Source organism: Arvicola amphibius, chromosome 13 (assembly GCF_903992535.2).
Source record: "Arvicola amphibius chromosome 13, mArvAmp1.2, whole genome shotgun sequence".
Taxonomy (NCBI): Eukaryota; Metazoa; Chordata; class Mammalia; order Rodentia; family Cricetidae; genus Arvicola; species Arvicola amphibius.
In genome coordinates, this window is record NC_052059.1 from 54344538 (window position 1) to 54360217 (window position 15680).

The 15680-nt window shown below is 45.6% G+C and overlaps 1 protein-coding gene across 1 annotated transcript in view; it reads left to right on the forward strand.

Moving 5' to 3' along the window:
- Positions 1-15680, forward strand: part of Atp8a2 (ATPase phospholipid transporting 8A2) — a 448432-nt gene that overhangs the window by 292563 nt on the left and 140189 nt on the right. Inside the window, 2 exon segments of the mRNA XM_038310231.1 lie at positions 1007-1129; positions 3578-3656. Of these exon segments, the coding sequence (XP_038166159.1) occupies positions 1007-1129; positions 3578-3656 (202 nt within the window).

The window sequence follows — 15680 nt, forward strand, 5'->3', positions numbered from 1 at the left end:
GACAGAGACAGCTCATTCCTTCCAAACGCATCTTCACCATCTTGCTTTATTTTGCAAAACAGAAACGGGCCCCTCTAACACCTGAGGAGAGCATGTGAAAGTTGGCACCTCAGAGACTCTATCTACCCAAGATTAGTGCCCCAGAGTGTGTTTCTGTGGTCTCTTTTCACCTTTGTACTGTGTCCCCAGCCAGATACATCCTTCATATGCTACAGGTTTCCCCAAAACACGTTGTCAATGCCTGAGAGTGTTAGAGGGTACTCTTCTCAAAGGAGGCATCAGGAGCACCCTTCCCTGGACTCAGCATCATCCTGCCGAATCCTGTAGGTCCCATGCCCCGCGAGCCCCGTACTCTGATGCACTGAGTCCCTTATTTCACAACGGCACAGGGACATCCTTGGCTGACCAACCTCGCTGAGCCCCGCGCTTCACACCGTTGCGACCCCGTCACCCTGTTGTCACGGGTTACCTCCTCTGCAGTACACACAGGGGCTCAGAAACTTCCTGGGCTTTTTCTTCCTCGCTGGAAGCAATGTCTGAATTCTCAGTGCTTCCCACACGGTCTGCCCTCGTCTCATTCACAGTAAGTGACCACAGTAAATGAGGTACCTGTGCCTCCTAAACTGTGAGGAGAGACTCAGAAGGAAAAGTTGTTACAACCTTCACTGACAGAAAACACGCCACTTCCTGCAGCTAACTGTAGCGTGAGCACCATCACTGTTGGCTCTAGATAAGAGGGCAGCCATTCACCACTGAGTTCTGAGCTCATCGGGATCTATGTTCTTAGCACTCCGTGGATTCATTTACATAGATTAACAATAAAGAATGGTTATTTTTAATTTTTTAATTTCTTTTGTTCTATTTGGAGGATGTTCTATTTGGAGGATGAATCATGGAGCCTCGGGTTTGGACTTGACTAGAAGCTAAGTCATGGCTCGCAGAGCCGAAACCCTGGCGCAGTGTGCAGCAGAGGGCTGTGTTTAATGGCTTATTGTCTCCCACACAGATCTTCACCGCGTTGCCGCCCTTCACTCTGGGAATCTTTGAGAGGTCTTGTACTCAGGAGAGCATGCTGAGGTTTCCACAGCTCTACAAAATCACCCAGAATGCAGAAGGCTTCAACACTAAGGTAAACGATGTGATGAGACAGCTCTCGCCTACGAAAGGCACAGCCTTCGGCTCTGAGTACCCTGCTGGTGAGATGAGCGGTCCTTTACAGAGGGCACTCACACGGCCCCTTCACATCCAGTCCTGTGAGCCAGAGGCAATTCCCTCAGGCCCAGCCAGCGTCTCCTGCCTTCTACCCACAGCTCTGGTATTCTGTGGGCAGCAGCATCCCATGTCCCTTCCCATTACACTCAGCCATATGCTCTCATGCGGTCCTTGTTAAGGCTGGCTACAAACCTAGCTTACTGGTTTTCATTTTGTGTGTGAGGTATGTGCATGTTTGCACATGGCGGAGGGGCACACGGATGCAGGCATATGCAGAGGCCAGGTGAGAACATTGAGTGCCTGTCATTCTCCACTCTATTTTTTTGAGACAGAATCCTTCATGAAGCCCGAGACCCACTGATTTGGGTATTTTGGGGTGGCCTCCTGTCCAGAAAGCTCTCATCTGCCTGCCTCTGCCAAGCACCACCCAGTGCCAGGTTTAAAGGCAAGCACGGCCAGTTCTGACTTTCAAATGAGCTGGGCATCCAAACTAAGGTCCTTCTGTCTTCTGGGGATGCCTAGAACTCAAAGTGCTGTATATTTCAGAGGCTCTTTCGGGGAAAGGGTAGAATTTGGAATACTTGCCTTGTATAATATGTCTTGGAAACGGAATCAAGTCTAACTATTTAACGAGTGCTCAACAAGTTTTGGGTTTTGGAGGAGTCAGGATTTGCCACTTTCAGAACAGAGATGCTCAACCTGGACAGATTATTCTGTAGGGGCTCAGGAATACCAAGGTGGGCCCATACATCCATGCTAACAGTGGTGGTGCCATTGGCTAATGTTGCCTGAAGGGAAGCCATGGATCTCCTCTGCAGAGAAGGCAGACTGTGAGCATGACCCTGGTGCTGAGTGGGGACTAGAGTGGTGTAGAGGACCACCCACCTCTTCAGGCTCTTCCCGAGGAGCTGCTACTGCTGGTTGGCTGTCACGGCTGCCTTATCCGTGGGCAGATGCAAGAGTGGAGAAAATAAGAGGCATCCTATTGACTCTGCCGCTTCCCATGCTTGCTGACTAATCTGTCAGCCTCTGCTTACTGAGTCCGTTAGTGGGGAGTTAGAAGCCTCCTTGCCACACTACTACTTGGCTTTCACAAGCCAAGTCTGTTGTCTACAGTCTGGATCTTTAGGGGTGGCGTGTAAGCAGAAGATGAACCCACGCTACCAGCCAAAGAACTGGGTGGGCCTCGGCCTCGTGCAGGCACCTAGTAAGATTTTTTTTTTTTGGCGTTTTTAATGGAGAGGTCAGGAAAACAATGGGCAAACATGAACCCATAAGGGCTGAGCTTAAGGAGCAATGGTACAGTCTTCCCAGCACACACGGGGCCTGGATCTGATACCAGTCATCAGGGTAAAATGGCAGGTAAATCAAATTGGGGACAAATCCGGTTGTCTCGTAAAGTGATGTCTCGTGCCATTTGGTGCTCCCAACTGCGGTTCAGTCGCCTTAATGACATTCTGCAGCCACCTGTAGACCCCTGAGCATGTGTCTCCTGGGCTAGGACCTAGTAACACAGCCCATGTATAACCTGGCTTCAAAAAACAACTTTTAAAAGCATCAAAGGGCTCATGACACTCTCATTAAGGATAAGCAGAACTCTGTGCCCTTTTGTTTAACGTCGCAAACATTAAAAGAGAATTTCACATTTTTTTTATTTATTTTGTATCTTGGGAAGCAGTGTGCCATGTCACTGTGGATGCGTGGAGGTCAGAGGACAACCCTCAGCAGTCAGCCACGTGACTCCTGGGGATTGAACTCAAGTCCTCAGACTTGGTGACAAGTACCTTCGCCCACTGAGCCATCTTGCCAGCCCCCAAAGAGAATTTTTTAGCGTGTGTGGCATTAACCTCCAAGATGACTTTAAAAAAAAAAAAATGAATGACTAGGATATTTTAAGACATTATAAAAAAATTTAAAAAAAAGACATTAAGGCGAAAAAATGAGAATTTATACATAAATTGGGTTTTAATGTTTTCAAAATAAACAGAATTTGGGGGTTTTTTTGCTTCCCACTTTTAACCTATACCCCGTTTTCTGAGTGACTGTGAAGTGTCCTCTTACAATGGGGAGCACTCATACACTGAAGCTCAGTTTTCAGATGTGGGTGGATTGTATGTCATCTCCATGCGGGTTGTCTTGAAGTAATATTATCTGGAGATCGTCCCGCCACCTATATGTAAACAGGAGGGAACAGTTTTTGTTTGTTTGTTTGTTTTATCTCGTTTTTTTTAAAATGTGAGACTAGCAGTGCCCCTTGCAGAAGGGACCCCACCATACCAGGGGCCTTCCCCATGCCTGACCTGTCACAAGCTACACACGAGATCCCAGTCCTGAACGCTCTGACCCCTGGTTTGTCTTCCTGCAGGTTTTCTGGGGTCACTGCATCAATGCCTTGGTCCACTCCCTCATCCTCTTCTGGCTTCCCATGAAAGTACTGGAGCACGGTAAGCAATGCTTTCGTGATTTCCACCACCAGCAAGGAATGTAGCCTGCCATGGGGCCAGCGCGTGTACCCTTTTCCGCAGCTTTGCACCACACGAGACTATAGACAGGGAACACAGACCAGCCACCCAGCAGGAGCTGGTTCCAAGTCTATCGCATGCAAGTCCTGTCAGTTCTGGAATTTTCTTTGAAATGGCTATGTAAATACTAGAAACTCCACACTTCATTTGTAAGTCTTTGACCTTGAGGGAGCACTTATGTCTCTTCCCCATGAATTTAAAAGCCTCTGCCACTCACTTAAACTTTCTGCTTCAAGTTCCTCATATCTGTATGCAGGTCTTGTCAAATTAATCCAATCCCGTGTTTCCTGAGAGCATTCTCCCCGACACACCTCTCTGAAGTCATAGCTGATTCTCCAGGTTGGCTTTAGTCCCTCAGCACAGGATAGCCTGTGCTAATTCCCTCTTCTTGATGAAAACACACCATAAAAATGCCATCCCTCTCAAATCATCAGAATCTCCCTAGGGAAAAAGGAATTGCTAATGTTGGCTAGGCAAGGCCCTGGATTTTCCGAAGGACAGTAGTATAAGGTTTACAAACTGTTCCTGTTGGTGTGCCCTGTGTCCCACCGGAATGGCTCATTGCACTGATGCTGTCTGGCCCATCCCATGTTGTCAGATGGACAGACAGCTGCTTATGTTCCGTGTGCTTTCCTTTCAGACACCTCACAGCTCCCTCTCTTTAGAAGGCCCTTAAAGATTTAGGTCAGAAAATGAAGTTGTCTGCTTCTAGATCCCTCACTCCCAACCCCCTCCCCAAAAAAGAGAACTGTCTAGCAAAACAATTGTCTTTGAACTCCAAAGGCCCCTAGCATTTCATCTTTATTTGCAGTGGATTCGATTTCTGAGGGCTCTTTAAATCAGAGTTCACAAGTAGAAGGGCCTGGGCTGTGGTTTCGTTTCTGCAGCTGTGGCATGTTGGTGACAGGAGCAGTCGTCCCCTTTGCAGGATTTGACTAGTGACAAGAGTGGCGCTCTTCGGAGCTCGAGAGCGCTCGGGGGCTGGGGTGGTAAGTCAGGTTTGTGCTCAGTCGAGACGGCCCTAGAAGAGTTTGCCTTCCAGCGGAGTTTCAGACGGCCATTATGTGCTACAGGGTGGCTCTCTAATGCCGGAGCTTGTGACCTGCAGGTGGTGGTGGCATTGCTACTGTCTGCCTAGATTCCATCACTCCGCAGATGTGGCCCGTGACTAAGAGTCAGCCTGCATACACGTCTAGCAGGTGTCGCCGAGTGAATTTAAAGTTGGGGTTTGCTTCCCTCATCTGTCCCTTCCAGTCCTGTTGTTTGCCTAGCAGGTGAACCAGAGGGTACCGGGGTCTTTGCATTTGTTGTCACTGTCAGCATCGGTGTCATCTGATACATTTTTAGCATAAGAGTTTTCTTCTAGCAGAGTTGCGCATAGCCTAAAAAGTCAAAGTGTAGGAGGGAACTAAATGACAGCTATTAGGTGGATTGGCATAGGGACCATTTTTGTTCTTCTTGATCTGATTTCCCTAACAAAGTAGATGACTCCTTTTGAGCCAGTTTGTAAAGTTTGTAGAAGCAGGAATTGTTAATACCACAGACCATATGCATTCATGTTTTCATGTGCTGGATTTCAAGGGTGAAAGATAAATTTAGGGGCCAGCAAGACGGCCTAGCAGGTAAAAGTGATTGCTGCCAAGCTTGATGACCTGGGTTCAGTCCTCTGAACCCTCATTTCAGACAGGGAAAACTGACTCCCGCAGCGTTTCCTTTGACTTCCACATGCTGTGGTACACATTCCACGGACACACAAAATAAATAATATAATTTTTCTAAAGAAAGGTCAATGTACAAGTGTAAGCTGAGTGTCTTTCCTTTTAAGACTTTGTACTTTATAGTACAATGTAGAAAATATCTCGAGTAAAGTGCAAGTGGCGTGTGATTGAACACAGAGTTTAGGAACACATTTTATTTGGGTTGTTACAACCTTTAAAGGAGGCCACACTTAGGGTTAGCTGTGACTCTGAATAGGACTCAGTTGTGCAGAAATGGCAGAAGATCCAAAGTGGGAAGTGGGCTGTTTGTCATTCCCTGTCATCCCTATATGGAAATCCTACCCCCAAGATGATGGAGAGGCGCGGCCACTGGGGTGGCAAGGCCATGAGAATAGAGCCCTCTTGAGTGTACTCTTGAGAAAGAGACTGGGGAGTGTGTCCTCCAGTGTGTGAGAATGCAGAAAGAAGAGCCCTCTGTGGGGAATGAAGCCCCTGCCACCCTCAGTAGTACCTTGATCTGGACTGTGAGGAATAAGTTAATGTTGATTGTCCCAGTCTGCGGGATCTTGTGGGATCAGTGGACAGTGTCATCCCTCCCCTCCTCAAACCTTGTGACCCTGTACATGAGAATGTGTCTGCACGTGCCCAGCATCCTATGTGGAAGGCTGAACTGTGAGATGACTACAGCATAAAGGAAAGGATGGTGGCTAGAGGGGTGGTGGGGGAAAGAACTGGGAACGCAAGGGAGCCTTTTCTTACTGAAGGGCTGGGGACAGGAGAGTTGTGGCATAAGGCTTTGCTTATGACTCAAGACTGTTTTATAGAGAAACGCAGGACTTGGAAAAAGATTTGGCATGAATTGCTGCTGCTGCTGCTGCCGATGGTGGTGGTGGTGGTGGTTGTGTGTGTGTGTGTGTGTGTGTGTGTGCGTGCGCGTGTACGTGTGCGTCTGCGTGTGTGTGTGTGTGTGTGTGTGTGTGTGTGTGTGTGTGTAGGCGGGGACCACATATTCATTTCCCCCGCCAGTCAGGCCCAAATAACCACACAGAAACTATATTAGTTACAACACTACTTGATCAATAGCTTAGACATATTCCTGGCTAACTTGTACATCTTAAATTAACCCATTTCTATTAATCTATATATTGTCACGAGGCTATGGCCTATCAGTAAGGTTTTCTGGTGTCTTTCTCCTTAGCAACTTCCAAAACTCTAGAATTGACAGAGACATCTTGCTGCCTGGACAGTCACACAAAGTTTTTCCATAACATTGGGACATCTATCTTCAGCCTATAGGCTGATAATACCTGGCAGACTTTTCAGTGAAGCAGGAAATTTGAAGATCTGTTCTGCCTTATAATGGCAAATTCATCAGTTGCTTTCTTCTATGTCCTGCAGAATGTCTGGCAGTCTCATCTATGGAGCAGGAACCCTGAAGAACCATTCCATCATTTGGAAAGTTCAGCAGTCACTTTTCTGTGGGTCCTGCATGTCCAGTTCATATAGCATAGAATAAAGCAGTCTAGGCAAGAACAGTTTCTTGCCCAAATGGCTAGCCTTGTCACATCGAAGGCAAATTCCATAACAAGTTTCTTCTATGTTCACCAATCTCTGAAATAATTGGTACTGCCAGAAGCAGATATGTCTCACTGTTGAGAAAAGTCTAATTTCTTAAAACATTTAAAATGCCATATTCTGTAGTCTTTGGAGTGTTGAAGATTATCTATGTAACTGAAAAATATCTCTGTATAGCTAGAAAACCTAACTAAGATGACTACAAGTTTGACTATTATAAAAGACTATTAATCTGTAATTTATAATTATACATTACATTTTTAATTGAACTGTATAAACATAATACCGTAAACAGAGTAGAAATACATATGCACAATGTAACAAAATCAACATTCAATTTGTATTAATAGACCAAGATCCATAGCAATGCAAAGTATTCATCTCTATATCGTATTCTATTTTTTTGAGAAATTGAATATAACCATTAATCACTTTTAATCAACCCTTTTAAATGAAAATAAACATTTATAAACAATCATTTTGGGAATTTGGGTGTAGTTTTCTCCAAACTGCTTCCTACTATTTGTTGGGCAAAGTATTTTTAGGGGTTCATGGAGACCTTTCAGGGGTCTTGTTTCATCAAACCACATTAGTCTGAAAGGAATTCACAGGTTCTCATCTTCTGTGGAAACAAAAGCTAACCTCTTTTCCAAAGTAACATATCCTTAGACTTAAATTTTAAGTTAAGATACCTTTAATATATATATATATATATATATGCACATATATGTATATGTGTGTATATATATATATATATATATGTTGGTTTACCTTAGCAGCCCCCAGAATCAAACATTTCTCTGCAGTCAAAAAATTCAAAGAAAACACAATAACATACATAATCCAGACTCTCTGTGTAGTATATTCCATCTTTACATGGCTTATTTTTCTTTACTCCTTTGATCTATGACTGTTTGTACTCTTTTATATTACTTTTACTGTCTCTTTAAAGGCTTTACTTCTTTTTATAACTGTCTATATCTTACATATACTTTTTGAACACATGGCGACCTGTCCAGAGGTTTATTTTTGTCTGAATCTGTCTTTATTGCATATCATTTTCTGACCAGGAACGCTTCTTAAAATACTAAGCAGCATGGCTAGGACTAAGGCTGATTTGCTTTTTGGCCCTGCCCAGTCCAACATGGTGGAGATATGTTTATCACCAGCTCTGTGAGCCATGCTCACTGCTCCAACTCCAGAGACACAACAGATCTGTGCTGCCATTAAGCAATTTGTAACATGCTGTTCACAGACCCCTTTAAGTACAGGATCTCCTGAAAAAACCAGAGTTCGTTCTGCCAGCACAAACCAGGAAGCCAGATTTTAAAGAAGCCATGTAATGTTTGCTGCTAGCACTGAATCAGGAAGACATCTGTTAAAGGAGCTGTGCCTTTGCTTGCTGCCAGCAAACAGAGTCTGTCTGAAAAACTGTGGCTACCAAGAAGCTGTGCTTAATTCTTTTCTTTTGTGTCCTAGAATTTCTTCCCAAGCTCTCTCAGTTATGTGGGTGTAGCTGCCCCCCACATTGGCATGCCATTTGTAAACAGAGACTGCTCCTTCGTTTCCTGACTGCTCAAACTCAAATAATCACACAGATATTATATTAATTACAACACTGCTTGGCCAATAGCTTAGGCATATTCTTGGCTAACTCTTAATAACCCATTTCTTTTAATCTATGTATCACTATGAGGCTGTGGCCTACCAGTAAAGTTTTCTGGCATCTTTATCCTTAGGCAGCTACATGGGGTCTCTCCAACTCTGTCTACTCTCTCTATCTCTGTTCTGATTTCCTGCCTGACTTTACTCTGCTAAACTATTGACCCAAAGAGATTTATTCATTAACCAATAAAAACAACACATATATAGAAGGACATCCCACATAATGTGTGTTTAATTTTATGTGGATAGATAGATTTGGTAGGATGTCAATGGTAAAAATCCAGAAAGTGATTTAATGTCCTAAATACAAGTGAGTTATTTTCCCTCCCTCCCTTCTTTCTTTCCCTCCCTCCCTCCCTCCCTCCCTCCCTCCCTCCCTTCCTTCCTTCTTTCTTCCCTCCCTCCATCTGTAACTCCAGCTCCAGGGTATCTGATGCCACTGACTTCCTTAGGCACCTACTCTCCCATATACAAAACCATACAGAAAGAAACACACACACACACATGAAGTATTAAATTAATAATAGTGGTAATTATAATAATAAACCTATAACTAAGATAATTGTAATAGCAGTAACCATAATAATTTTTTGGCTTTTCAACACAGAGTTTCTCTGTGTAGCTTTGGCGCCTGACCTGGAACTCACTCTATAGACCAAGCTAAGTTTTGAATTAGATCTGCCTGCCTCTGCCTCACAAGTAAGTGCACCACCACTGCCTGACAATAAAAAACCTTTAAAAAATAAGAAACATGTACTCTGTCTCCAAGAGTAGAGTACAGAAACATAGTGCCAATTTGAGACAATCCTGGGTGTTCTGCAAAGCTAAGGACCCCATCTAGTACAGAGTGTCTCTAGGCCTGCATCCCTCCTTCCTCAGCTGCTTCCTGAAGCCTCACCCCTACTCAAAGTCCGGAGGAACCTTTGTTTGACCAGGACTAGGGTCTCTAGAGTGACTTTGCATCTTCATATGCTACCACGTGAATTATGTCACAAAATCGACGAGTGTTATTATAAAATCCTCTCCCAACCATTGGTGGCAAAAGGCTCGGGCACCTATGAGCTCTATTTATTTTTGCCAGGGCAATATGATCTAGGGAAGAAACATTCTTAAGGTGTGGGCAGGTCATTCATTTTCTAGAATGTTTCCAAGAATTTTCCTTTGCTTATTTTTGCATGGTTTTGGATAGACTTCCAAAGCAGTCATGTTCATGGAGTTTGTGGGGGACTCCTTCCAAGTTTCAAAATAAATTTTTCCTCTCAGGAAAATCAATAAATCAGATTTCTCTCAGTGTCCTACCATCAAGCACCTGATGTGATTTACCTAAATCTGCCACCGCTTTGATCTGAACATGTCCATAGGTTAAGGTTATGGATGGCGTGGTCTCAGGTCCCACAGCTCAGTGCCATGTTGGCTGCTCTTGGGCTTCCACTGGCATTTCCAGCCTACACAGATGGATGGCCCTCCTTGAAGTGGAATGTAATTATTGACAAAGGAACATAAAATTAATTTTGATTTGAATTTTTTTCTGATTTTTCCTTGATGAAATTTATAAAGGAAGAAAGGAGAAGGAATGCGCTTCCCAGAAGAGAAAACTTCCATGAAAATATTGGTGCTGGTTAGTTTTTTTGTTTTGTTTTGTTTTGTTTGTTTTTCAACTTGACGCAAGCTAGGGTCATCAGGGAAGAAAGAACCTCAGCTGAGAAAATGTCTCTGTCGGAGTAGCCTATAAGGAGGTCTGTGGGGTAGGGGGGCTCTTAATTAATTATTGATATGGGAGGTCCCTTAGCCCACTGTGGGCGGTGCCATCCCTTTGCAGGTGGTCCTGAGGTATAACAAAGGGAGCTGAGTGTAAGCCTGAGAAACAGCATTCCCTCATGGAATTCAGTTCCGAATCCCAGGTTCAAGCCTTGAGTTTCTGCCCTGACTTCCCCTTGTGATGGACTGGGATCAGAGCCTGTGCACCAATAAGCCCTTTTCTCCCCCAATTGCTGTGGACTCTAATGTTTTATCACATCTATATGGAGCTACTCCAATGCTGACCTCAGTTCCCTAAAGTCCAAAGTGGAAGTAATCAGTCACTTTTAAGAAGAAATGGTGGCATGGCGGTACTTCAGTATTGACCCTGATTAAGAAACGGGCTTTTCAGCATTGGAGAAGGCACTTATGCACCAAATGTGTCACTACTGTGAGATCGGGTCTGTCGCAGATGCTGTGATCATGCTAGCCTATAATAGTATGACTGTCACTGCTGCTGGGAGCTCCGCTGTGCATCCTGTAAACTCTCATGACTTGTTCCACACTGAGCTGGATTTAGGCAAGTCTGCCAGCATTCTGTGGGCTCTTAAACTCAATCACACCTCTTCATGAGACAAAGCAGAGGAATGGGCACATTCTCTAGACCAGGGGTCTCCCAAGTGCTAGAGATGCACAGAACAACACATGACCCTTTCTGCTCTGGAACTCACAGCCAGGGAAGGCTTGAAGAGGGAGGCCCAGGTCAGATGGAATGTGTTCCCAGGAAACCTAACATTCTCAGGACACTCTGAGAAGTGGCAATAGACCAGACGGAGGCAAACACCTAAGTGAATAAACAGGTGTAAATCAGCATTCCACGTTTCTGTTTCTGTAGTTTGGCAAAAAGCTCAAGGGAGTATCTTCAGCCAGGATGCAATCCACTTGGGAGTGCTCTGGTCAGGGGTGTGCACTGGTCAGGAGTGTGCACCAATCAGGGATGTGCACCGGTCAGGATTGTGCACCAATCAGGGATGTGCACCAGTCAGGGGTGTACACTGTTCAGAAGTGTGTTAACTGTATGTTTCCTGTGGTCTTGGCACTCCCACTTAAGCCTTTGATCCTGGAGAAGCTGTTCCTCCAGAGCAGGTTAATTTCTGTGGGTGGCTGGTGACAAACCCTCAGTAGACAGGCCTCCTGGTGACAAGCCCTCGGTAGACAGACAGGCCTCCAGGCATCTCTTCATCAGACTCTACACACCCGTACTCCTCCTTATGTTAGCTCTGGCCAGTGCTCCTAGCACCAGGGAACGCCCCTATGATCCAGATCTGCTGACGTTATTCAGGCTTCCCAATCCTAAACGTGCTCAGGACACCTTAACCACATCTTTCTCTTGAAGGTTCTGACCCATGTTTTGCCCTCCCCTCCTGCAAGTTCTAATGGGATCCTCCATGGAATTTTCCGGTGTACCCCTCTGGCCCATGATTTCCATTTTAAGGGTGTCTTAAACAACATAGAAGTCTTGATGATCTTAGTCTATCAAGTGAAGAGAATATGTTCTTTTTATTTGAGGTGGTAGTGGGTGAACCTAGGGCCTTGCTCATATTAGGCAAGTTTCCTACTGGTGGACTACATCCCCAACCCTCTTCTTACTTCTTACTGTTTCTCTTTTTTTTTTAAATTCAGAAGTAGAGCCTTGATAATTTGGCCCAGTGACTCTGGTTTCCGCACTCACTCGGTAATGCCTTGAGCTTTCTGTCTTGCCTCTGCCTTGCAAATAGCCGGAATGACAAGCCACCAACATGCTCATTCCCATTGTATGCCTAAGCTCGGGAGCCTCGTGGATGCAGAGGAAAGAGTGGCTGAACTCGCAGCCCTTAATGAGGAAACAGGCATGTGCTCTTTTGGTGGGAAGGAGATACCTCCATCTCTGAGAGACTGAGGAAGGAGGGGCACAGCTGTTGCTGAGATCTCCTCACAATGTAGGTGACAGCCACCTGCTTTCATCTGTGTGAGGACCACACATCAGACCCTCCATCTATTCATCCTGAACCCAAGTCCTTCCTAGGCAGAGAGAGGATAGCATAAAAGCTTCTGTCTCCATCTGTTGTTAGCTGATATGGCTACCAGTGGGTTTAACAGAAGGATAGCTTCCCAGAGCCATTCTTGTGCTTAGAGAGGACTGCGGGGCACTGCACCTGGTTTCAACAGCCATCAGGTTCAGTCCCACAGGCTCCCCTGAGTCCACAGCCCCTGAGCTCACCCTCAGCTTCCATACAAGCCGGAGAGTTTTGTTTGTTCCTTCCTAAATAAATCTCAGACTTCTATTCACAACTGTTGGCAGGATTTTGTCAGGGGCCCCGTCCAGGTACTAGCGCCTGGGAAATATCTGTGCACCAGAGATAAAAAAAAAAAAAAAAAAAAACCTGTCCTCCGTGGCCACATTGATATTAGGTGTCACCACCAAGTTTACCTTCTCTCATTTTTAACTTCCCTTTTCAAGTCTATTTTTAGTAAACAGAAGGGGGAAAAAGATACTGAAATTTGAGTTCCGTATCCTTAACTTCATCCAGCTGAGATGGCAAAGCAAGAAGAAAAGCCAAAGGCTCATGTAACCAGGAACTTAACCCAGCGCCATCATGAATGTAATTATAATCGCTACCACTTGTATAAACCCTTCTTTTTAGAGAGTCCTTTCCAACATTTCATCCCACTCTGTATAGAGACAGGGAAGAAAGTAAATGTCCTCTTTATGAATGTGTAGTTGGGAGCAGAAATAACGGTGCCGGCGATAGCGATAGTGGAGCCGTGTCCGCAGGTTCGGTTCTGAACGTTTATTTGTAAAAGTTATCTGAATCCTGGACAATATCTCTGCTCTGGATATAAACTCGGGAGTAGCAAGCCGTCTGTAGCTTCTCTGAGCCTCTGGAATCTTAAGAGGCCCAGCTGCTTAGGCAGGGGGTGGGGTCCCGCCTGAGAGTCTGGAGTCTGAAATCATTCTGCTCAAAGTTTCGAAGCAGAGGAAGAGAAGGCAGCGGGGACTTGGCATGGGTTCCAACCAAAATGTCTTGGCAAATGTGCTTATGGCAGGAGAAGAGGCCGGTGTTCCTGACTGCTCCCTAATGCCTTCTCCAGGACAAGATGCCTGTGGCTGTCGCTCAGCTGTCCCCTGGTTCTTACTCCAACAGAAGTACACATATGTATCTCCCATCTGCTTTCGTGATTGCCTCGTCCTATCGTTTTAGCCATACAGAACCCTGCTAGGACCTTTCGCCTTTTGTCGGAGCCATTCCTGAACGCTGTGGCTTGGCTGGGTAACGATGTGATGTTTTGAACGAACAGTTAATTGCGTCATTGTGAAGTGTAGTCAGTCTCCCCTTTGGAGGATTCTAAAGGGGCTCCCTGGTCGTTCTGTCTGTTCAGAAAACGAGATATACTTTTCTTATAAATTGTGGCTTTTCCCACAACTATTTTCAAAGAAATTTTGCATACAACGTTTTAGGAACTGTTACTACTTAATACGGAAGCCAGTGTGGTTTTGTCCCAGTTGTCCACAAAAGCTTGCTATAATGGCTGCCTCCACACCTCATCTGTCTAAGCCTACCTACATTATACTGGTCCCTGAACCCACCGTAAAAATCGCGAACAATGTGTATCTAGAACAGACTCCCAAGCTGCTTGCGTGGGGCTCCTCTTGACGCCTCAGACTGTCTGTGTCTCAGAGAGTGCCCTGCTCTCCAGGACAGCTCTCCTCCCTTGCGTAGAGCCTGAGCACCATCATGACAGAGGATCTGTCACATACAGCTAGCTGCAGCTCAATCTAAAGGCAGCTCAGTTGCATCAAGCCAAGTACATAGTAAGTTGACTTTTTTATTCACCCCGTGGAAATCATTCAGTAGGCTTTAGGAATAGACAATGAATGAGTGGTCTCCTTTTCCAAGTTACTCCTCCTTCCTCCTCAGGTCAGGCCTCCTTCTCAGATCATCCTCCCTCTCCCAGGCTAGTCTTCCCTCCTCTCTCAGGTCTGCCCTCTCTCCTCTCTTAGGTCAGTCCTCTCTCCTCTCTCAGGTCAGTCCTCCCTCCTCTCTCAGGTCTGCCCTCCCTCCTCTCTCAGGTCTGCCCTCCCTCCTCTCTCAGGTCTGCCCTCCCTCCTCTCTCAGGTCTGCCCTCCCTCCTCTCTCAGGTCAGTTCTTCCCTTCAGGGCAGTTCTCCTTCCTCTCAGATTATCCCTTCCTATTTATTTTACAGTGTGCATAAAATGGGGACTGCATTCTGAGCCGTCTGTATTAGACAAATGCTTCACATTTTCAAATCTCTTTTGGTCCATGAAGCAGCCTCCACTGGAAATACTGATACCAGAGGAGACTCGGAATGAGTGTGGTTTGCACACTTGTGATTCCTGCCCTGGTGAATCTGAGGCGATTGTAATAAGCTTGATGCCAGCGAGGCTACAGCAATACCCTGTCTCAAAAACAAAACAATGACTGGGCATGGGGCGGGAGGGGGGGTGTTAGAACTCAGTAAGGAGCACTTCGCTAATATGTGTACAGTCCTGATTTCTGTCACCAGCACCGCAGATTAAAAAAAAAAGGTCAGGTCAGGTCAGATGTCGTCGTGTATGTCAGTCATGCTGGCATTTGGGGATTGTCCCAACACTCAAACAACAGCCAAAGCTGTGAGACTGTGACTGCGGGCTTTGTGTTTTGGCTCAGTTTTCCTCTCCATCTAACTCCCATCTGGCCAGAGTTTTTTTCTAGGTTCCCCAGGTTTAGTGTAGATGGACCACCAAGGCTCCAGATCACTGCTCATGCCAGCTAAAACTCTCTGTGCTTGTGAATACACAGGATGGGTAGACTGGGAAATCCATCTGGACCTAGTAGAGGAAGAGGAGCTGAGGCTCGCATCTCTGCCACTAAATGCAGGGGGCTGATGGGACAGCTAAGAACATGGTGCATTTCCTACCCAAAGGGAATCTTAGGGCTCATTTCAGGCATCATCACTGCATCTTCCTCTTTAATCTCTGTCCCTCCATGAAACCTCCATGTTAGAAACGAGGCATATAGGGCTCAGTCTCAAATAAAATAAATAAAAAACCAAAAAACAATTCTGCCAGTGGAACTGGGGTAAGAAAGCCAGGTTGTACCAGCGTCTCCTAACTCTCATGACCCGGGGTTTGCCTGCTAAGCTAATTCCTTCCCCTGCCTCGTTTACCAAAGTCTTTCTGTTGCATGCAGTCATGTTTCGTGTTGTCCAT